Below are 24,982 nucleotides of genomic sequence, written 5' to 3' on the forward strand. Positions count from 1 at the left end.
GTGGTGCTGGAGGGTGTATTATATTGTACTGTGTAATGTGGTGCTGGAGGGTTTATTGTACTGTACTGTGTAATGTGGTGCTGTAGGGTGTATTATATTGTACTGTGTAATGTGGTGCTGGAGGGTGTATTATATTGTACTGTATAATGTGGTGCTGGAGGGTGTATTATATTGTACTGTGTAATGTGGTGCTGGAGGGTTTATTGTACTGTACTGTGTAATGTGGTGCTGGAGGGTGTATTATATTGTACTGTGTAATGTGGTGCTGGAGGGTGTATTATATTGTACTGTGCAATGTGATGCTGGAGGGTGTATTATATTGTACTGTGTAAAGTAATGTGGTGCTGGAGGGTTTATTGTACTGTACTGTGTAATGTGGTGCTGGAGGGTGTATTGTATTGTACTGTGTAATGTGGTGCTGGAGGGTTTATTGTACTGTACTGTGTAATGTGGTGCTGGAGGGTGTATTATATTGTACTGTGTAATGTAATGTGGTGCTGGAGGGTTTATTATATTGTACTGTGTAATGTGATGCTGGAGGATGTATTGTATTGTACTGTGTAATGTGGTGCTGTAGGGTGTATTATATTGTACTGTGTAATGTGATGCTGGAGGGTGTATTATATTGTACTGTGCAATGTGATGCTGGAGGGTGTATTATATTGTACTGTGTAAAGTAATGTGGTGCTGGAGGGTTTATTGTACTGTACTGTGTAATGTGGTGCTGGAGGGTGTATTGTATTGTACTGTGTAATGTGGTGCTGGAGGGTTTATTGTACTGTACTGTGTAATGTGGTGCTGGAGGGTGTATTATATTGTACTGTGTAATGTAATGTGGTGCTGGAGGGTGTATTATATTGTACTGTGTAATGTGGTGCTGGAGGGTGTATTATATTGAACTGTGTAATGTGATGCTGGAGGATGTATTGTATTGTACTGTGTAATGTGATGCTGGAGGATGTATTGTATTGTACTGTGCAATGTGATGCTGGAGGGTGTATTATATTGTACTGTGTAATGTGGTGCTGGAGGGTGTATTATATTGTACTGTGTAATGTGGTGCTGGAGGGTGTATTATATTGTACTGTGTAATGTGGTGCTGGAGGGTGTATTATATTGTACTGTGCAATGTGATGCTGGAGGGTGTATTATATTGTACTGTGTAATGTGGTGCTGGAGGGTGTATTATATTGTACTGTGTAATGTGGTGCTGGAGGGTGTATTATATTGTACTGTGCAATGTGATGCTGGAGGGTGTATTATATTGTACTGTGTAATGTGGTGCTGGAGGGTGTATTATATTGTACTGTGTAATGTGGTGCTGGAGGGTGTATTATATTGTACTGTGCAATGTGATGCTGGAGGGTGTATTATATTGTACTGTGTAATGTGGTGCTGGAGGGTTTATTATATTGTACTGTGTAATGTGGTGCTGGAGGATGTATTGTATTGTACTGTGTAATGTGATGCTGGAGGATGTATTATATTGTACTGTGCAATGTGATGCTGGAGGGTGTATTATATTGTACTGTGTAATGTGGTGCTGGAGGGTTTATTATATTGTACTGTGTAATGTGGTGCTGGAGGATGTATTGTATTGTACTGTGTAATGTGATGCTGGAGGATGTATTATATTGTACTGTGCAATGTGATGCTGGAGGGTGTATTATATTGTACTGTGTAATGTGGTGCTGGAGGGTTTATTATATTGTACTGTGTAATGTGGTGCTGGAGGATGTATTGTATTGTACTGTGTAATGTGATGCTGGAGGATGTATTGTATTGTACTGTGCAATGTGATGCTGGAGGGTGTATTATATTGTACTGTGTAATGTGGTGCTGGAGGGTTTATTATATTGTACTGTGTAATGTGGTGCTGGAGGATGTATTGTATTGTACTGTGTAATGTGATGCTGGAGGGTGTATTATATTGTACTGTGTAATGTGGTGCTGGAGGGTGTATTATATTGTACTGTGCAATGTGATGCTGGAGGGTGTATTATATTGTACTGTGTAATGTGGTGCTGGAGGGTGTATTATATTGTACTGTGTAATGTAGTGCTAGAGGGTGTATTATATTGTACTGTGCAATGTGATGCTGGAGGGTGTATTATATTGTACTGTGTAATGTGGTGCTGGAGGGTTTATTATATTGTACTGTGTAATGTGGTGCTGGAGGATGTATTGTATTGTACTGTGTAATGTGATGCTAGAGGATGTATTATATTGTACTGTGCAATGTGATGCTGGAGGGTGTATTATATTGTACTGTGTAATGTGGTGCTGGAGGGTTTATTATATTGTACTGTGTAATGTGGTGCTGGAGGATGTATTGTATTGTACTGTGTAATGTGATGCTGGAGGATGTATTATATTGTACTGTGCAATGTGATGCTGGAGGGTGTATTATATTGTACTGTGTAATGTGGTGCTGGAGGGTTTATTATATTGTACTGTGTAATGTGGTGCTGGAGGATGTATTGTATTGTACTGTGTAATGTGATGCTGGAGGATGTATTGTATTGTACTGTGCAATGTGATGCTGGAGGGTGTATTATATTGTACTGTGTAATGTGGTGCTGGAGGGTTTATTATATTGTACTGTGTAATGTGGTGCTGGAGGATGTATTGTATTGTACTGTGTAATGTGATGCTGGAGGATGTATTGTATTGTACTGTGCAATGTGATGCTGGAGGGTGTATTATATTGTACTGTGTAATGTGGTGCTGGAGGGTTTATTATATTGTACTGTGTAATGTGGTGCTGGAGGATGTATTGTATTGTACTGTGTAATGTGATGCTGGAGGATGTATTATATTGTACTGTGTAATGTGGTGCTGGAGGGTGTATTATATTGTACTGTGTAATGTGGTGCTGGAGGGTTTATTATATTGTACTGTGTAATGTGGTGCTGGAGGATGTATTGTATTGTACTGTGTAATGTGATGCTGGAGGATGTATTATATTGTACTGTGTAATGTGGTGCTGGAGGGTGTATTATATTGTACTGTGTAATGTGGTGCTGGAGGGTTTATTGTACTGTGTAATGTGATGCTGGAGGATGTATTGTATTGTACTGTGTAATGTGATTATGTCTAGGTGGCACTGAATGCATTTATTTTTTTTTTGGGGGGGGGGGGGGGGGGGGTGTGGTGTTTTTAGTGTAATGAGGACGGCTCATTAAAGTTGACACAAAGTCAAGTATATATCTCTCTCTCTCTCTCTGTTTATTTATTTGTTAATGCTGTCCGTCAGAACACTGAGGAGAAATCCCCTCTTTCTGGCCAATGAAAAGAGAGAGGATAAATCCAGGAAATACAAAATATGGATACAATTATTGACACAGACACACAGACGTGTATCTGTGTGTGTGTGCGTGTGTGCGTGTGTGTGTGTGTGCGTGTGTGTGTGTGTGTGTGTGTGTGTGTGGCCTATGATATGTGTGTGTAGAGGGAAGCATGACACATAATGTCTCCCATGTGTAGGGAACCAAATGCTGGCTCAGCAGATGACCAGTATCTATTGACAACAGCTGGCTACTCTTTCGGAAACTATGCTACCCACACACACACACACTTTTATCCACCACTGACTCTGTGGCTATGAGTCCCAAGAATGGGCCAGAAAAATGGCCAAGACGAGGTAAGAATCCCCTCTTACAGTGTAAAGCAGGTGAAAAGACTGGTCTAGCATTTAAATATGTCAATTTTATTATAATGATTACCATCTTATTTCCTTTGTCTCTCATACCTACTTTTTTTTCTTGAGACAATATCTTCTCAACTGAAAGCTCCCTCACTTCCTCTATCCTCTACATCCTGTCGTCCATGCTTGTCTATTTTCTCATCTGGTGTCCCGGTGCTTAGCTATTAGTGTCAAGATGGTACTGACAGATAAGTCAGCTCTGCTTCTAGGACCTAAGATTCTACTGTATTTTAGTCAATGCCACTATGACATTGCCCCTCCTAATATTTATATATTCCTTAATTCCATTATTTTACTTTAGGTTGTGTGTATTGTAGGTATTGTTGTATTGTTACAGAAACAGGAAGTGGTACAATGCCACCGTTACCTCCCAGCCAATTAAAACTTTGCCTTTGCAGGCCTGAGAGAGAAAGAGAGAGAGAGATCGAGATCGAGAGAGAGAGAGAGAGAGAGAGTGGGAGGGAGGGAGGGAGAGAGAGAGAGAGAGAGAGAGAGAGAGAGAGAGAGAGAGAGAGAGAGAGAGAGAGAGAGAGAGAGAGAGAGAGTGGGAGGGAGGGAGGGAGAGAGAGAGAGAGAGAGAGAGAGGGAGAGAGAGAGAGAGACGGGGGAAAACAGGACCCATATAAACCAAGATACAATTAAATCCACCAGCACAAAGAGAAAACTCTGTCGGTCACTAGAGATAAAACCCTTCTCTAGTGACCTACAGAGAGAAAACCCTTCTCTAGTGACCTACAGAGATAAAACCCTTCTCTAGTGACCTACATAGAGAAAACCCTTCTCTAGTGACCTACAGAGAGAAAACCCTTCTCTAGTGACCTACATAGAGAAAACCCTTCTCTAGTGACCTACAGAGATAAAACCCTTCTCTAGTGACCTACAGAGAGAAAACCCTTCTCTAGTGACCTACAGAGATAAAACCCTTCTCTAGTGACCTACATAGAGAAAACCCTTCTCTAGTGACCTACAGAGATAAAACCCTTCTCTAGTGACCTACAGAGAGAAAACCCTTCTCTAGTGACCTACAGAGATAAAACCCTTCTCTAGTGACCTACAGAGAGAAAACCCTTCTCTAGTGACCTACATAGAGAAACCCCTTCTCTAGTGACCTACAGAGAAAACCCTTCTCTAGTGACCTACAGAGAGAAAACCCTTCTCTAGTGACCTACTGGGAGAAAACCCTTCTCTAGTAACCTACAGAGACAAAACCCTTCTCTAGTGACCTACAGAGGAAACCCTTCTCTAGTGACCTACAGAGACAAAACCCTTCTCTAGTGACCTACAGAGGAAACCCTTCTCTAGTGACCTACAGAGAGAAAACCCTTCTCTAGTGACCTACAGAGAAAACCCTTCTCTAGTGACCTACAGAGGAAACCCTTCTCTAGTGACCTACAGAGAAAACCCTTCTCTGGTGACCTACAGAGAAAACCCTTCTCTGGTGACCTACAGAGAAAACCCTTCTCTAGTGACCTACAGAGAAAACCCTTCTCTAGTGACCTACAGAGAAAACCCTTCTCTAGTGACCTACAGAGAGAAAACACTTCTCTAGTGACCTACAGAGAGACAACCCTTCTCTAGTGACCTACAGAGGAAACCCTTCTCTAGTGACCTACAGAGAAAACCCTTCTCTAGTGACCTACAGAGAGAAAACCCTTCTCTAGTGACCTACAGAGAAAACCCTTCTCTAGTGACCTACAGAGAAAACCCTTCTCTGGTGACCTACCGAGAGAAAACCCTTCTCTAGTGAACTACAGAGAGAAAACCCTTCTCTAGTGACCTGTGTGTGTGTGTGTGTGTGTGTGTGTGTGTGTGTGTGTGTGTGTGTGTGTGTGTGTGTGTGTGTGTGTGTGTGTGTGTGTGTGTGTGTGTGTGTGTGTGTGTGTGTGTGTACCTGACACCTGCCATTGACACACAGGTCTGACTCGTAGGGTCCACATGGTGTTCCATCCATCACTCTCTCTGCCACCAGGACGGGGGCATCTCTCCCCACAGGGGAACAGAACAGGGCACATGGCTTCTCTACAGAGAGAACACACAAGGGGGTTAATAGCCTAGCGGTTACAGAGGCGAGCCAGCAACCGGAGGGAGGCCCGTTCGCATCCCCGGTTTTCCTGTCGGGAAAAGAGCTGGCAACCAATGCCTTGGTGCCATTGATGTCACTGTGCCCTCGAGCAAGGCACTAAACCCCTAACCATGCACCTCTCCAAAACCTGTGTATGTGTGTCTTTCAGAATGGTTGAATTAGAAGTGGAAGTAAAATTTAGGTTGGACCTTGGGTGCAATTGACCAATAAAGTGATCTCAACCAATTAATGATGGGGAACAGAACAGAGAACAGGGCTTTTCTACAGAGAGAACACACATAGGGGGTTAATGTAATGAGGTGTCACCCTTGATTGAAAGCTCATATATTATGTAATGTGATGACATCACATGACCACTGGTGACCTTTGATATGCAAACGTGAAAAAAAAGATTGTTGGTATCAGCTACCTGGTCTCATGCTCTTTTAGTTATTTATTTATTTATTTTAACTAGGCAAATCAGTTAAGAACAAATTCTTACTTACAATGACAGCCTAGGAACAGTGGGTTACTGCCTTGTTCAGGGGCAGAACGACAGATTTTTACCTTGTCAACTCAGGGATTCGATCTAGCAACCTTTCGGTTACCGGCCCAATGCTCTAACCACAAAAAGAAATGTAAAAACCATAATGACAAAGCGAAAACATGTTTTTAGAAAGGTTTGCAAATGTATAAAAACAAATCTAATACAGAAATACCTTATTCAGACCCGACATTTAGCTCAGGTGCATTGTCACGTTCTGACCTTAGTTATTTTATTTAGGTCTTTGTTTTAGTATGGTCAGGGCATGTGTTGGGTGGGTTGTCTATGTTCGTTTTTCTATGTTGGTTTTTGAGTTTGGCCTGGTATGGTTCTCAATCAGAGGCAGGTGTCGTTAGTTGTCTCTGATTGAGAATCATACTTAGGTAGTGTTTCGTGGGTGATTGTTTTCTGTGAACTGTTTCGGTTTTAGTTTCTGTCTTTCTATTTGTTATTTTGTATTTTCGTGTTCAGTGATTTTGTTCATTAAAACATGATGAACACGTACCACGCTGCACATTGGTCCGATCTTTCATACTCCGCGTCAGAGGAGGACGAATCCCGTTACATGCATCCTGTTTCCATTGATCATCCGTGATATGTTTCGACAACTTGAATAGATTCCACCTGTTGTAAATTCAATTGATTGGACATGATTTGGAAAGGCACATACCCATCTATATAAGGTCCCACAGTTGACAGTGTATGTCAGAGCAAAAACCAAGCCTTGAGGTCGAAGGAATTGTCCGTAGAGCTCTGAGACAGGATTGTGTCGAGGCACAGATCTGGGGAAGGGTAGCAAAAAATGTCTGCAGCATTGAAGGTCCCCAAGAACACACTGGCCTCCATCATTCTTAAATGGAAGAGGTTTGGAACCACCAAGACTCTTCCTAGAGCTGGTCACCCGGCCAAACTGAGCAATGGGGGAGATGGGCATTGGTCAGGGAGGTGACCAAGAACCCAATGGTCATTCTGACAGAGCTCCAGAGTTCCTTTGTGGAGATGGGAGAACCTTCCAGAAGGACAACCCTCTCTTCAGCACTCCACCAATCAGGCATTTATGATAGAGTGGCCAGACAGAAGTCACTCCTCAGTAAAAGGCACATGACGGCAGGCTTGGGGTTTGCCAAAAGGCAGCTAAAGGACTCTCAGACTGGTCTGATGAAACCAAGATTGAACTCTTTAGCCTGAATGCCAAGCATCACATCTGGGGGAAACCAGGTACCGCTCATCACCTGGCCAATACCATCCCTATAGCAGCATCATGCTGTGGGGATGTTTTTCAGCAGTAGGGACTGGGAGACTAGTCAGGATCAAGGAAAAGATGAATGGAGCAAGGTACAGAGAGTTTCTTGATGAAAACCTGCTCCAGAGCGCTCAGGACCTCAGACATTGGCAAAGGTTCACCTTCCAACAGGACAACGACTCTAAGCTCACAGCCAAGACAACACAGGAGTGGCTTTGGGACAAGTCTCTGAATATCCTTGAGTCGCCCAGACAGAGCCCGGACTTGAACCCTATCTAACATGTCTGGAGACACCTGAAAATAGCTGTGCAGCGACACTCCCCATCCAACCTGACAGAGCTTGAGAGGATCTGCAGAGAAGAATGGGAGAAACTCCCCAAATACAGGTGTGCCACACTTGCAGTATCATACCCAAGAAGACTCAAGGTTGTTATCGCTGCCAAAGGGTCTGAGTAAAGAGTCTGAATACTTATGTAAATGTGATATTTAAGTTTTTTATTTGTTATACATTTGCAAAAAAAATATAATCTAAAAAACTGTTTTTTTTGTCATTATGGGGTATTGTGTGTAGATTGATGATGAAAAACAACGATTTAATACATTTTAGAATAAGTCTATAACGCAACAAAATGTGGAAAAGGTGAAGGGGTCTGAATACTTTCTGAATGCACTGTATATCCCTGAATCAGCAAATGTAGCCTTATTGACCTCTAAAAAGACTACATCATGTACGTCGACATGTGATGTTGTTAGACATTTTCGGACAAAGGTGACATTTCCTTTAAAAAAATGTGTGAGATCATTTAGCTGCAGCAGGTGGTGTTGCTACATACTGTACATTTTGGTAGATGACCAGTCACCCTTTAAAATAAGACCCCCCAAATAACTCACAACAAATAACCCACAACAAATGTGTGGAGTGGAGCTCGTTAGAAGCTCATGTATCATGAGCTCAAAGTAGGAGTGCTGATCTAGGATCAGAGGTTTACTGTCCACCATCACCATTTCCCTGGTGTTTAGGAAGAGGTTTACTGTCCACCATCACCATTTACTTGGTGTTTAGGAAAAGGTTTGCTGACAACCCCCCACAGAGCAATCCTCTGATTGACCTCCCTGATAGGTTGTGGGGATGATGTGTGAAAACAGGACAACATCTTTCCTTCTCTCATTTCCTCCCTCCCTCTCTCATTTTCTCTTTATCTTGTTTCATTTTCTGAGACAGGTTCAATTGCTCTAAAGTGTTCTTTGCTGGAGCGTGTTGGTGTCTCTCTGTGTGTGTGTGACAGACAGCAAGAGAGAGGGAGAGACAGGTACACACACACACATACACAGAGAGAAAGAGAGACTAGTAGAGAGCGAGGGAATGTAGCAGAGTGAAAACCGGTTAAGATGTTAGTGGCCGACTGTCTAAGATGCAAACACCTCAGAGCTATTTGCATGGGATGAATTTGAAATACCTACAGACCTGCAGTGGTGTGTATTCATGAGTACCAAGGGAATCCAGGCTTCCCCTCCAAACTCTACCAAGAACATCCTAAATAACCTCTCTTTAGTCTCTCTGTGTTTCATACTTTTGATTCAACAACATTGGTTATAATATGGCTTTTTCTTCTGGATTGACTTCTCTGCTCATTTGACCCACGTATCTTCATTTGCTCTATCTGTTGTCGCAGAGACATTTACAATTTGGCATTGCAAATTGTAGTGCTTTCAAAAATGTAAAAGGCTTCTAAAGTTTGTAGCTTCCACCTTAAAATGTCAGACTTGATGTGCCCTAATGAAAACATGTCTAATAATTATAATCCACTTTGCTGCTGGATTTATTTTCCTGCTGTGAGAAGCAGGGTCAAATTAAGATAGAGCATCTGTAAATGTTGAACTGACTGAACTGCAAACGTTGCTGATCTCAGTTCAGATTAGGAAGTGTACAAATAAACAGAACTGATCCTACTGGGATGGGATAGGAAGGAAGGAGAAAGGGAAGAAGGGAGGGAGGGAAGGAGGGGGAGGAAAGAAGGCCATTTTACAGCTCTCAAATAAACACCTGCTGGATGAACAAAACCCTCAGTTCATAAATACATGAAGACATTTGGTCAAACAGCTGTAAAAATGTTACACCACTGACAATACATCTTAACAACACACTGATCAAAGGCCTCACTCAGAGTGATATCGACAAGGGTCCTGAACAGCAGTCTGTGTAATGTGGTTATAACCTCTTCTTGTACAGTATGGTTCTCAGCAGGGTTGTGTTCATTAGGTGCCAAACGGAATAAAAACTGACCCAAACAGGGAGGGACTCCCCTTTTCCGTTGCAAACCGTTTTAAAACACTGCATGCTCATGACCTTGATCAGACAGATTTGGCAAGAGTGGTCCGTGAGGAAATTAGATGACTGGGAAAAACTTGGACAGACATCAATCTAGCTAACACTAAATCAAAGCTGCTGGGAAGTCAGATGCGGATGCTTCCCAAATAGCACCCTACTGTATAGCCTTTATAGGGCATTACTTTTGACCAGGGACCAAAGAGATAAAAAGGGAACAAGGGTGTCATTTGGGAAGCATGCGCTAATGACAAGGAAAATAAATGATTTGCCAAAGAATAGTGAACCGCTAGAAGTCAATGGGGTCAGCCTGAGCGGCAGTCTGTTTCTGTTAGCCAGATGATTGTTGTCATGGCAATGCAAAGCAAACACGTTTGCCAAAGCAATGACAAAGATATACAGAAGTCAGTAACCCCCATTTTGGTACACTATGATAACTACATCAACATCAACCCAATTCAATAATCGTGCACCTGACAAGTCATCTACTGTGTGTGTGTGTTGGGGGTTTTACTATCCTTGTGGAGACCAGAAGTCCTCACAAGGATAGTAACATAAGGAAAAGTTGGACAAGTGAGGACATTTCACTGGTCCCCATAAGGAAAAAAAGCTATTTTTAGGCTTAAGGGTTAGGTTTAGGGTTACAATTAGAATTAGGATTAGGGTTAGAATTAGGATTAAGGTTGGGGTTAAGGGTTAAGGTTAGGGTTAGGTTTAACGTTAGGGGTTAGGGAAATAGGATTTTGAATGGGAATGAATTGTTTGGTGCCCACAAGGACAGTAAAACAAAGTGTGTGTGCGTGATGCATACGTATGTATATGTACGTGTGTGTGTGTGTGTGTGTATATGTACGCGTGAATATGTACGTGTGTATATGTACGCGTGTATATGTACGTGTGTATATGTACGTGTGTGTGTGTGTGTGTGTGTGTGTGTGTATATGTACGCGTGAATATGTACGTGTGTATATGTACGCGTGTATATGTACGTGTGTATATGTACGTGTGTGTGTGTGTGTGTGTGTGTGTGTGTGTGTGTGTGTGTGTGTGTTTTTGCGGGCCCTCTGCAGCTCCAGAACATTTCTTCCTCTCACCATCGTTATTGACTGCGGTCCATATGCTGTTCTTCTTCTTGCCGGCCTGGCGGTCATGGGAGAGACACTGCAGCTCTCTGAAGCTGGGTGTTCCTTTAGGGCAGGGAGGACCTTCACACACTTTATGTTCCACACTGGCCTTCTGACAGTTACTACCACCAGGACCTGGCCTAGAGACACAACCAGTATGAAAACACACCAAGACACGTGGTACACACGCACGCACACACACCCACAAAGCAGATGACTTACGGCGGGTTGTCACATTTCCTCTGTCTGAACTGGGCTCCGGTGCCACAGGTTCTACTGCACTGGCTCCACTGACTCCAGATGCTCCAGTCCCCATCCACATGCTGTGGGATAGGGCTTTTACTTACACACTCCCCTGCCCGGCACCACTGACACACAGACACACAGACACACAGACACACAGACACACAGACACACAGACAGACAGACAGACAGACAGACAGACAGACAGACAGACAGACACACAGACACACAGACACACAGACACACAGACAGACAGACAGGCAGACAGAGAGAGAGAGAGAGAGAGAGAGAAGAACAAAAGTTAATGCTATTGGCGAAGGCAGTTGACCAATGGACCAATTGCCATTTAACGCTAAGAAAAGTATATGCCAGTGTCAAAAGACTGTATTGACTTTGGCTGGTCCTTCCCTGCTGACAAAGAGGTGAACACACACACACACACACACACCTTGTCAGCTCCACACTCTGTGCCGTCCAGAGGAGGGTCCAGCTTGGTCTTACAGGACTTGTCTCCTTCCACCAAACACCACAGGCCCGCGCACATCAGGTGCTGAAGCACACACATACAAACACACACACACATAAACCACAAACACACACAATAACTGCTGAAAAACACACTGCAGTGAAACTTGTGTCACTTAAACCCGTCCTCAGATATCGTTCAAATAACAGCCTGTATAAGAATACTGTCTGTTGGAATGCATCTGTTCTGTATCTGACACAGGGCATACAGTATGGTTATGACAGCAGTAGACATCGTCCAACAGCGGACAGATTCAGACCAGTAAACCCTGTGTCCCTGGAATCTCTGGCATCTTTACAGAGAGAAAACAAAGACAGAGCAAGCAGAAAGAGTATCCTGAAGTATGTCATGCAGCTAAGTGACTTCAGTTCAAGTATGCCTGCAGTTATTTTTCCAGTCCTGAGGGTCCTCCTTGTAACAGTGAGTTGATGTGAACTGCCATCACACATAGTCTGACAACCAGTGTGTCTGTGTGTGTGTGTGTGTGTGTGTGTGTGTGTGTGTGTGTGTGTGTGTACATGCGTGCATGTCTCCTCTGGGTCTCTGAAGGATCAGGAAGTCTAGACGACGGGACATGCGTCTTGGCAGGGTGTGAAAGCTGCCATTAAACCCTCTTACCAGGCTCTGGCTGGGCCGGTAGTGGAAACAGTGGTCAGAAGCTCTGCAGTTTTAGTCTGCCTTGTTTTGAATGGTGGACTGGGAGAGGGACAGCAAGCATTTGGGTAACCAGACTGCGTTCAAACCTAAACTGAAATACCTTGCAGTATTGGTGTTTGGCAGCTTGGCATATCATTTTGTTGGGGGGGTTCCACCTAAACCTGAAATGTGAAGTATTTAATGTAGAGGAAACACTGCAGTGTGTGATGATGAACCTGGTGTGTGAAACCAAACTGGACTGTCAGCACCTGTCACTCTGGACAGATATGTTGGCCAGGTTTCCCTAGCAACCTTTAAAAGCAAGCACCGGGAGGATGCCCCGGGATAGAGAGGGAAGGAGAAGGAGGAGGAGAGATCAAAGAGGAGTGTGTGAGTTGGTAAATCAGTTAGGTAGACAGCAGGAAAGAGGAGAACAGCTCAGAGGAGGAACAGTATTACATCACAGTGGACTGACAGTATCTTTCACAACCTATCATCTCAGCTCATCATGACCCACCGGCACCACACCTTCATTACATCATGGCCCTGATCTGTGTTCGCCACCAATACAATCTGATTTGATATGAGTCCACACTACACTAGCTCTAAACACACAACTACTACACAGCTACTGTCAATAGATCTGTGTGTGTGGTGTGTGTGTGTGTGTGTGTGTGTGTGTGTGTGTGTGTGTGTGTATACGCACATGTGTGTGTACCTCCATGTCATTGCAGAAGGTGGCGTTGGTTCCAAAGAGGATCTGACACTGTTCGTCTGCACTGTAGTGCATGCCTGGCAGCTTGGGTGGCAGGCGGACCTTGTAGCGGCTTCTGGGGTCTGTGTGGAGCAGACAGCTGCTGGCTTTGGACCTGTCACACACACACACACACACACACACACACACACACACACACACACACACACACACACACACACACACACACACACACAGAGCCTTTATCTTAGAGATACATAGAGAACACACAGCAGAGAATGTATCCAGTAGAGTACACACACACGCGCACAAACACGCACACGTGCACACACACACAAACGCAAACACACAACTAACCTTGTGGGGACACACAATTCCGTCCCATTCAAAATCCTATTTTCCTTAACCCTAACCCCAACCCTAAGCCTAACCCTTACTCTAACCTTAACCCTAACCTTAACCCTAAACCTAACCTTAGCACCTAACCCTAAATCTAAATCTCACCCTAGCTCCTAACCCTAACCCTAAATCTAACCCTAGCTCCTAACCCTAACCCTAAATCTAACCTTCTGTAGAAAAGGTTCTACGTGCAGCCCAAAGGGGTTCTATCTGGAACCAAAATGATTCTACCTGCAACCAAAAAGGGTTCCTGAAAGGTTCTTCCTTTTTAAGTGTTTATTTATCCTCTACCATAGAACTGTAGCAGGAACAACAGGCCGATCTAGAGATGTATAATACTGAAGAACTGAAGTATTTCCTCTAGCTCATACATGTCGAGGTATTGATGTTTGATTCAAACCATTGCATTCAAGTGCATATTAACCCTAAATCTAACCATAGATCCTAACCCTAACCCTAAAACTAACCCTAACCCTAAATCTAACCCTAGCTCCTAACCCTAACCCTAAATCTAACCCTAGCCCCTAACCCTAAATCTAACCCTAGCTCCTAACCCTAACCCTAAATCTAACCCTAGCCCCTAACCCTAACCCTAAATCTAACCCTAGCTTCTAACCCTAACCCTAAATCTAACCCTAGCTCCTAACCCTAACCCTTAACGTAATTCTAACCCTAGCCCCTAACCCTAACCCTAAATCTAACCCTAGCTCCTAACCCTAACCCTAAATCTAACCCTAGCTCCTAACCCTAACCCTAAATCTAACCCTAGCTCCTAACCCTAACCCTAAATCTAACCCTAGCTCCTAACCCTAAACGTAATTCTAACCCTAGCCCCTAACCCTAACCCTAAATCTAACCCTAGCTCCTAACCCTAACCCTGAATCTAACCCTAGCTCCTAACCCTAACCCTTAACGTAATTCTAACCCTAGCTCCTAACCCTAACCCTAAATCTAACCCTAGCTCCTAACCCTAACCCTAAATCTAACCCTAATCCCTAACCCTAACCCTAAATCTAACCCTAACTCCTAACCCTAACCCTTAACGTAATTCTAACCCTAACACTAAACCTTCTATAAATAGCATTTTACTTCGTGGGGACCAACAAAATGTCCCCAGTTGGTAAAATGTCTACTTGTGGGGACTTCTGGTCTCCACAAGAATAGTTAAACACATCCACACTACCATACATAATCCAGAAAACATAGACCAAAAAAACTTTACCCTATGGGTCCTTGTCAAAAGTAGTGCACTATATAGGGAATAGGTTGCCATTTGGGACACAACCCTAGAAGAACATACACTATGGATCCAGCAAGGAGACTGTCTGTGCCTTGACTCGGGAATATGTGGTTTTGATAACATTGTGGTATAGGAAAAGAGAAATCCTTAAATGTTATATTGATGCCTGCAGTGTGTGCATGGGTAAAGGTTCTTTTGACTGAACCTCAACATTCACCTTTCACCACACAGGTCTGCTGAAAAGGGGGTTGGGGAACTCTGGTCCTGGAGGGCAGCAGTATGTACAGGCTTTTGTTCCACCCCAGCACTAACAGTGTGAACATTAACACTTCTGTTACATATAATAATGATCCAATGTCAAGGGACTGATTTCAGAGCGCCAGACAGCCAATAAACTACATTTCTAGTCCATGCTCCAGTCACAGTCAATCAGATCCATTGTTTGCAATATAAATCAAGCCATCGCTATGGTAATAGCTTCTTGGCAACAGCAGCCCATAGATGAAAGCCGATGCCATCTCGTAGAGTTGTGATGAATGCATTGAGTAGGAGACGCCATTCAACTTGATTAAACTGGCCGACAGCGGTCAGGGCTGGAACACAGTCAGTTCAATCACTGTGAGTGACTGGTTACGAAGACCTTGTCAAAGTCAATCAAATAATGTCTGGAAGGAAACTAGAGGTCATTTATTCAAGGAAGTGTGTGAGTTGGGCGGAGGGATATATTGTACAATGATTGTGTGTATGTATGAGTGAGACTGTGTGTGGGTGGGTGTGTGAGTGAGTGAGTGTGAGTGTGTATCAGTGAGTGTGTGCATGCGTGTGTGTGTGTGTGTGTGTGTGTGTGTGTGTGTGTCAGTGTGTGTGTGTGTCAGTGTATGTGTCCAATCTGAAAGTGGAAAACTGGACCCTTTAGGCCAGTGAACTGAGGCACATTTTCCACTCTCATAATATTGCTATGCTCCACTTAGTAACCTAGAGAGTGTGTGTGTGTGAGTAAGTGTGTGTGTTTGTGTGTGTGTGTGTGTGTGGGTCTCACCTGAGGAACTTCTCCAGGTCGTCACGGCTGCAGGGGGACCATGACAGGTCGCTGGGGTTACGGCCCTTCACCCATTCGCCAGACATGATGTGGGAGTGGCCTGTACAGGTAGCATGGTCGTCATCGTGGCTCATCCCCATGCTGGAGAGAAAATCACACACACACCATTACATACCATATAGAGAAACACACACCATTACATAATAGAGAAACACACCATTATATACCATATAGACACACACACCCTTAAATACCACATAGACACACACACACCATTATATACCATATAGACACACACACTCTTAAATACCACATAGACACACACACACCATTATATACCATTTAGACACACACCATTACATACCATACAGACACACACACCATTACATACCATACAGACACACACACCATTATATACCATACACACACCATTATATACCTTGCACACACACACACACGCACACACACCATTATATATCATATAGACACACACACCATTATTTACTCATACACTACTGGAATATGCTCATGTCTCCCAGGCACACACACACACACACACACACACACACACACACACACACACACACACACACACACACACACACACACACACACACAGGTATATCTTACAATTGATTCACATTTAAAATCGTATTTATCCTAACCCCTAACCCTAACCCTAATATAGGAGAAACCAGTTACACCTTCTTGACACGCCTCAAACAACACCTCCACACAACTGAAACAAACACACTACAAACATACTTGTCAATTTATGGAAAATTACATTGATTAACTCTTTGGTCGTTTCACATTTAACTTACTTACTAATGGCACTGCCTACTCCAGATGACTCGTTTTTTAAATCATATGAACAAAAAATATGTCATTTTATTTGGAATGCTAAGCCAGACTAAATGAAATGTGCCTATTTATATAATGACTATGAGTTTGGGGGCAAAGAGGATGAAATATTAAATCTTTAAACCTCTCACTAAAAGCTTCACTAATACAGAAATGATACTTAAACCCCAAATGGTTCTCCAGTAGATTATTAAGAAAGACTCAGCCTTTGTTCAAAAATGGCCTTTTTGCATGTATACAGATTGAAACTTCTAATTTCTGACAAATTTAAAATGAAATGTTGTTTAAAGTATTGCCCTTTCTTAAACAAGCCATACAAAGCTGGTTACAATTTCAGTTTTATCCTCAAGACAAGATAGAACAAATATTACAACAAATGTTATGTTTAAACTCAAATATACTGATTAATAAGAAAACATTCTTTATAGATTTTCTTTTAAATTGTATTATATTTATTCATGATATTATGAATAGAAATGGAGGAGTTATGTCACATATTTAGCTATTGAAAATATATGGGAATACCTGCTCAATCCAAACTTACAACCAAATGGATGCAGTACTACCACACAAATGGAGGAGGCAAGTGGAAAAAGGAGAAGGAAGGGAACTTGTTTGCCTGCCATATATTAAAGATACAAATTGGCTGAAAGGAACTGCATAAATAGAAAAATGTACCAGTTCCATTTGAGGACAAAAATGTTGACAGCTGCGCCATACAGGTTGTAAAATAAATGGGAAGAGATTTTCAATGTACCAATTCCATGACACATGGTTTATGAACTGGTACAAGAAACTATACTTGATTCAACACTTAGAGTTTTAAATTTAAGTTTTTATATACAATTCTTGCCACCAACAGAATGCTATATATAGGGGGCATACAACAATCTCAGCTCTGTAAATTTTGCCTGCGAAGAGAGAGAATTAATAGATAATTTACTCTGGTATTGCCCCCATGTAGCTTGTTTCTGGTCACAAGTTCAGGAATGGTTAAAAAATCACAACATGCTCTTAAAATGAACCTTACAAATAGCAGTGTTGGGCGATTTGGAAAGCCATAGTTAGTCAATAAATAATATAATAATACTCGTAGGAAAGGTTTTCATCTTTAGCTCACATTCTGTGGATACTATACGAAACAAGCTACATAAATATGTGTATGCAACCAATAGAATTTGATTTGATTTGATGGATCCCTCAGGCAAATACCCTCCCAATGTTTTCCCATATTCTCCAGACTGACTTGCTATATACAGACACAACAGAACGTTGCAATAGGCCCAACGTTTTCCCATATTCTCCAGACTGACTTGCTATATACAGACACAACAGAAAGTTGCAATAGGCCCAATGTTTTCCCATATTCTCCAGACTGACTTGCTATATACAGACACAACAGAACGTTGCAATAGGCCCAACATTTTCCCATATTCTCCAGACTGACTTGCTATATACAGACACAACAGAAAGTTGCAATAGGCCCAATGTTTTCCCATATTCTCCAGACTGACTTGCTATATACAGACACAACAGAACGTTGCAATAGGCCCAACGTTTTCCCATATTCTCCAGACTGACTTGCTATATACAGACACAACAGAACGTTGCAATAGGCCCAATGTTTTCCCATATTCTCCAGACTGACTTGCTATATACAGACACAACAGAACGTTGCAATAGGCCCAATGTTTTCCCATATTCTCCAGACTGACTTGCTATATACAGACACAACAGAACGTTGCAATAGGCCCAACGTTTTCCCATATTCTCCAGACTGACTTGCTATATACAGACACAACAGAACGTTGCAATAGGCCCAACGTTTTCCCATATTCTCCAGACTGACTTGCTATATACAGACACAACAGAACGTTGCAATAGGCCCAACGTTTTCCCATATTCTCCAGACTGACTTGCTATATACAGACACAACAGAACGTTGCAATAGGCCCAACGTTTTCCCATATTCTCCAGACTGACTTGCTATATACAGACACAACAGAACGTTGCAATAGGCCCAACGTTTTCCCATATTCTCCAGACTGACTTGCTATATACAGACACAACAGAACGTTGCAATAGGCCCAACGTTTTCCCATATTCTCCAGACTGACTTGCTATATACAGACACAACAGAACGTTGCAATAGGCCCAACGTTTTCCCATATTCTCCAGACTGACTTGCTATATACAGACACAACAGAACGTTGCAATAGGCCCAACGTTTTCCCATATTCTCCAGACTGACTTGCTATATACAGACACAACAGAACGTTGCAATAGGCCCAACGTTTTCCCATATTCTCCAGACTGACTTGCTATATACAGACACAACAGAAAGTTGCAATAGGCCCAACGTTTTCCCATATTCTCCAGACTGACTTGCTATATACAAACACAACAGAACGTTGCAATAGGCCCAACGTTTTCCCATATTCTCCAGACTGACTTGCTATATACAGACACAACAGAAAGTTGCAATAGGCCCAACGTTTTCCCATATTCTCCAGACTGACTTGCTATATACAGACACAACAGAACGTTGCAATAGGCCCAACGTTTTCCCATATTCTCCAGACTGACTTGCTATATACAGACACAACAGAACGTTGCAATAGGCCCAACGTTTTCCCATATTCTCCAGACTGACTTGCTATATACAGACACAACAGAACGTTGCAATAGGCCCAACGTTTTCCCATATTCTCCAGACTGACTTGCTATATACAGACACAACAGAACGTTGCAATAGGCCCAACGTTTTCCCATATTCTCCAGACTGACTTGCTATATACAGACACAACAGAACGTTGCAATAGGCCCAACGTTTTCCCATATTCTCCAGACTGACTTGCTATATACAGACACAACAGAACGTTGCAATAGGCCCAACGTTTTCCCATATTCTCCAGACTGACTTGCTATATACAGACACAACAGAAAGTTGCAATAGGCCCAACGTTTTCCCATATTCTCCAGACTGACTTGCTATATACAGACACAACAGAAAGTTGCAATAGGCCCAACGTTTTCCCATATTCTCCAGACTGACTTGCTATATACAGACACAACAGAACGTTGCAATAGGCCCAACGTTTTCCCATATTCTCCAGACTGACTTGCTATATACAGACACAACAGAAAGTTGCAATAGGCCCAACGTTTTCCCATATTCTCCAGACTGACTTGCTATATACAGACACAACAGAACGTTGCAATAGGCCCAACGTTTTCCCATATTCTCCAGACTGACTTGCTATATACAGACACAACAGAACGTTGCAATAGGCCCAACGTTTTCCCATATTCTCCAGACTGACTTGCTATATACAGACACAACAGAACGTTGCAATAGGCCCAATGTTTTCCCATATTCTCCAGACTGACTTGCTATATACAGACACAACAGAACGTTGCAATAGGCCCAACGTTTTCCCATATTCTCCAGACTGACTTGCTATATACAGACACAACAGAACGTTGCAATAGGCCCAACGTTTTCCCATATTCTCCAGACTGACTTGCTATATACAGACACAACAGAACGTTGCAATAGGCCCAACGTTTGGCACCAGCTCAAACAGAAACCCTCTTAAAACTAAGACTAAACCTAACCCCTAAGGCAAAAAATTGCCTTTTTACAAGTGAAGACCGGAAAAAATGATCTCACTTCTCTGAGTTTTTTGTTGGTTTAGTATTCTTGTGAGGACTTTTGATACTCACAAGTATAGTACAACGTGTACACACATACACACCTTTAAATGCGGAAGACAAATTTAATTTGTACAACTGACTAGGTATCCCCCTTTCCCTTTGTATCTCTGCAACACATAACTAGACACACAACATACACTATTGCAACAGACAGTATAACATCCTTTGAACACGTATACATTCCTCTACACAACGTGAGCCCATCCTAACACACCTGTTCATTGGCTAAGGTCAGGGCCTCGGGGAAACTTCAACAGGAAAGAATATCTAGTGTACAGCTATACCACAGTAAGGATCTGTGTGCGTGCGTGTGTGTGTGTGTGCATGCGTGTGTTTCCTCTAAAGTCGTGACCTACATTCTGCAAATGAAAAACAACAACCCGGCCTGAAATCCCAGTGGCGCCTCAGAAACTAACAAAAACCATTGAGTGGAATGACTGGACTCCCAATGCACAGCCGTTGTTCCTGGCTTTAATTAAACTATATACAATTACATATTGAGAGCCATATTCCTCCATGTCCTCTGCGACACCAATAAGAGATCAGCCACACTAAAACCAAGATGACCACAGCTGGTCTGGGTCTGTCCTGCTACTTTGCTGCTGCTGGATACAGTTTACCATTTTCCCCACTAATGGTTAAGGTTAATTGGGGGATCCAAGATCTGTTCCTAGGAGAAACGTTACCAGAAGCACCACACTGGAGAACCGCAAACTGGGTTGGAGTGCAGTGCAATTGGCCAGTCCCAAATATGATCATTTTGTCTTTCTCCAGATCTTTGTAGGCTCTGGTTTAGTGCAAGCAAACACATGAGGGTTGTGTTCAGTAGGCACAAAACTGAACACAACAAGTGTAGACCTTACAGTGAAATGCTTATGGAGTCTCTGACAATTATATGGGCTTTCCTCTGACTCCGCCTATTACATAGGCCCTGAGTGGCAGGAAGCTTGGCCCCAGTGATGTACTGGGCTGTTCGCACTACCATCTGTAGCATCGTACGGTCAGATGCCGAGCAGTTGCCATACCAGGCAGTGATGCAACCGGTCAGGATGCTCTCGATGGTGCAGCTGTAGAACCTTTTGAGGATCTGGGGACCCATGCCAAATCTTTTCAGTCTCCTGAGGGGGAAAAGGTTTTGTCGTGCCCTCTTCACTGCTGTCTTGGTATGTTTGGACCATGATCGTTTGTTGGTGATGTGGACACCAAGGAACTTGAAACTCTCGACTCTCTCCACTACAGCCCCGTCGATGTTAACGGAGGCCTGTTCAGCCCGCCTTTTCCTGTAGTCCACGATCAGCTCCTTTGTCTTGCTAATATTGAGGGAGAGGTTGTTGTCCTGGCACCACACTGCCAGTTCTCTGACACCTCCCTATAGGCCGTCTCATCATTGTCGGTGATCACTGTTGTGTCGTCAGAAAACTTAATGATGGTGTTGGAGTCATGTTTGGCCACGCAGTCGTGGGTGAACAGGCAATACAGGAGGGGACTAAGTACACAGCCCTGAGGGGCCCCAGTCTTAATAAAATCTTCTTAGAGCTAGGGTCTATTTTCCTGAATTTCCACCTGATTGATGTTTCCAAAGTAAACTGCCTGTTACTCAGGCCCAGAAGCCAGGATATGCAAAAATGGGTAGCATTGGATAGAAAACACTTTGCAGTTTCTAGAAATGTTAAAATGTCTGAGACTATAACACAGTTGATATGGGAGGCGAAATTCCAAAGAAAAAACAACCAGAGATCTTATAATGGAAAGCTATGGCTTCTATGTAATTCCAGCTCCCAGATTCCAATTCCTGTGGCTTTTTCTAATTTCTTTACTTTTCTATTGAACGTACTTCTTACCGTATGAAATATTATAGTTTATTTACATTTTAGGATACCTTAGGATTTAATAGAAACGTAGTTTGACTTGTTTGAACAAAATTTAGAGGTAGCTTTTTGGACTCCTTTGTCTGCATGTTGAATGATTGGATCACTGAAATCGATGGCGCCAATTAGACTTTTTTGGATATAAAGAAGAATTTTATCTAACAAAACGACCATTCATGTTGTAGCTGGGACCCTTGGGATTGCAAACAGAGGAAGATTATCAAAACTAGGTGATTTATTTAATCGCTATTTGTAATGATGTAATTTATGAAGCCTGTGCTGGTTGAAAAATATGTTGATGTGGGGCGCGGTCCTCGAACAATCGCATAGTATGCTTTCGCTGTAAAGCCTATTGTAAATCGGACAACGCAGTTAGATTAACACGAATCTAAGCTTTTAAACTATATAAGATACTTGTATGTTCATGAATGTTTTTTAAAATTACAATTATTTATTTGAATTGCGCGCCCTCCAATTTCACCGGATGTTGTCGACTGGTGTCCCGCTAACGGGACGCCTATCCCTAAGGATCAGTGTGGCAGACGCATTGTTGCCTACTCTTATCACCTGGGTGCGGCCCGTCAGGAAGTCCAGGATCCAGTTGCAGAGGGAGGTGTTTTGTCCCAGAGTCCTTAGCTTAGTGATGTCCTGGTCATCCGTCTGGCCCATTGGCTTTGTTAATGTTGACCTGTTTAAAGGTCCAGAACAGCTGGTGCTCTTGTGCATGCTTCAGTGTTGCTTGCCTCGAAGCGAGCATAAAAGGCATTTAGCTCGTCTGGTAGGCTCGCATCACTGGGCAGCTCGTGTCTGGGGTTCCCTTTGTAGTCCGTAATAGTTTTCAAGCCCTGCCACATCCGATGAGTGTCAGAGCCGGTGTCGTAGGATTCAATCTTAATCTTGTATTGACGCTTTGCTTGTTTGATGGTTCGTCTGAGGGCATAGCGGGATTTCTTATAAGCGTCCGGATTAGTCCGGCAGCTCTAGCCTTTAGCTCGATGCGGATGTTGTCTGTAATCCGTGGCTTCTGGTTGGGATGTCTACGTACAGTCACCGTGGGAACGACGACATAGATGCACTTATTGATGAAGCCTATGACTGAGGTGGTGTACTCCTCAATGCCATTGGAAGAATCCCGGAACATATTCCAGTCTGTGCTAGCAAAAAAGTCCTGTAGTATAGCATCTGCGTCCTCTGAGCACTTCCGTATTGAGCAAGTCACTGGTACTTCCTGCTTTAGTTTTTGCTTGTAAGCAGGAATCAGGAGGATAGAAAATTGCTCAGATTTGCCAAATGGAGGGTGAGGGAGAGCTTTTTCTATGTAATTGTGTGGAGTAAAGGTGGTCTAGGATTTTTTTCCCCCTGGTTGCACATGTTGGGCGGCAGGGTAGCCTAGTGGTTAGAGTGTTGGACTAGTAACCAAAAGGTTTAATGTTCAAATCCCCGAGCTGCCAATGTACAAATCTGTCATTCTGCCCCTGAACAGGCAGTTAACCCATTGTTCCTAGGCCGTCATTGAAAATAAAAATTTGTTCTTAACTGACTTGCCTAGTTAAATAAAGGTAAAATGTTTTAAAAAATGTATTAAATGTGACATGCTGGTAAATTTGGTAGATTTAATTTGCCTGCATTAAAGTCCACGGCCACTAGGAGCGCCGCTTCTGGGTGAGCATTTTTTTCTTTGCTTATGGCCTTATAGAGTTGGTTGAGAACGGTCTTAGTGCCAGCTTGTTTTGTGGTGGTAAATAGACGGCTACGAATAATACAGATTAGAACTCTCTTGGTGTGGTACTCTAATAATGTGGTACTCTAATAATGTGGTACTCTAATAATGTGGTACTCTACCTAAGGCAAGCAATACCTCGAGACTTCTTTAATATTAGATATCGCGCACCAGCTTTTATTGAAATAAAGACACACACCCCCACCCCTCGTCCTACCAGAGGTAGTGTCTCTGTTCTGCCGGTGCATGGAAAATCCCGCTAGCTCTATGTTGTCCGTATCTTCATTCAACCACATCTCGGTGAAACATAAGATGTTATAGTTTTTAATGTCCCGTTGTTAGGATAATCTTAATAGTAGGTCATCAATTTTATTCTCCAATAACTGCACGTTAGCAAGAAGAATGGAAGGCATTGGGAGTTTACTCGCTCGCGTCCCCTTTTCCGGCGTCTTTTCTTCACGCAAAAGGCGTGGATCTGGGCCTGTTCCAGTGAAAGCAGGATATCCTTCTCCTCAGACTCGTTAAAGGAAAAGGTTTCTTCCAGTCCACGGTGAGTAATCACTGTTCTGATGTCCAGAAGTTATTTTCGGTGATAAGAGACGGTAGCAGCAACATTAGGTACACAGTACGTTTTTTAATATTTTTAAATATTAAATATAAAAAAAATAGCACAATTGGTTGACCCAGGAGTGAACTGTATAAAGTCTTGGAGATTAAAAAGCGAAGTGTTTATTGGTCAAAGGTTTTAAAGGTGTACTATGCAGAAATCCTCCGCAATTTCCTGGTTGCTAAAATTCTCAAGTGGGTATAGTGTAGAGAATCGTTGTACCATCTAAACCGCTGTGAAATATATATTTCCATTACCAAAAATATTGTATTTTTACCTGTTTGAAGCTGGTGTACATAGAACAGATGTACCGCTTTTTCGACTTCTGAGACTAAAAAGCATTTTCAATTGAAATTATCCAATGAGTTTTCTTTTTAGTCCAGCTCTAGGCCTCATCTTTGTC

At 42.7% G+C, this 24,982-nt stretch overlaps 1 protein-coding gene across 2 annotated transcripts in view; it reads right to left on the reverse strand.

Moving 5' to 3' along the window:
- LOC139411711 (A disintegrin and metalloproteinase with thrombospondin motifs 17-like) overlaps window positions 1-24,982 on the reverse strand; it is a 196,321-nt gene that overhangs the window by 67,074 nt on the left and 104,265 nt on the right. Inside the window, exons 9-14 of one of the 2 annotated variants that reach the window (XM_071158374.1) lie at window positions 15,804-15,944; window positions 13,129-13,279; window positions 11,697-11,798; window positions 11,228-11,373; window positions 10,976-11,145; window positions 5,598-5,725 (exon numbers count right to left, since the gene is read on the reverse strand). In XM_071158374.1, the coding sequence (XP_071014475.1) occupies window positions 5,598-5,725; window positions 10,976-11,145; window positions 11,228-11,373; window positions 11,697-11,798; window positions 13,129-13,279; window positions 15,804-15,944 (838 nt within the window). Of the gene's footprint in view, window positions 1-5,597; window positions 5,726-10,975; window positions 11,146-11,227; window positions 11,374-11,696; window positions 11,799-13,116; window positions 13,280-15,803; window positions 15,945-24,982 lie in introns of both variants that reach the window. The other variant, XM_071158373.1, reaches the window with a different exon arrangement.

Source organism: Oncorhynchus clarkii, chromosome 6, assembly GCF_045791955.1.
Source record: "Oncorhynchus clarkii lewisi isolate Uvic-CL-2024 chromosome 6, UVic_Ocla_1.0, whole genome shotgun sequence".
In the NCBI taxonomy this organism is placed as follows: Eukaryota; Metazoa; Chordata; class Actinopteri; order Salmoniformes; family Salmonidae; genus Oncorhynchus; species Oncorhynchus clarkii.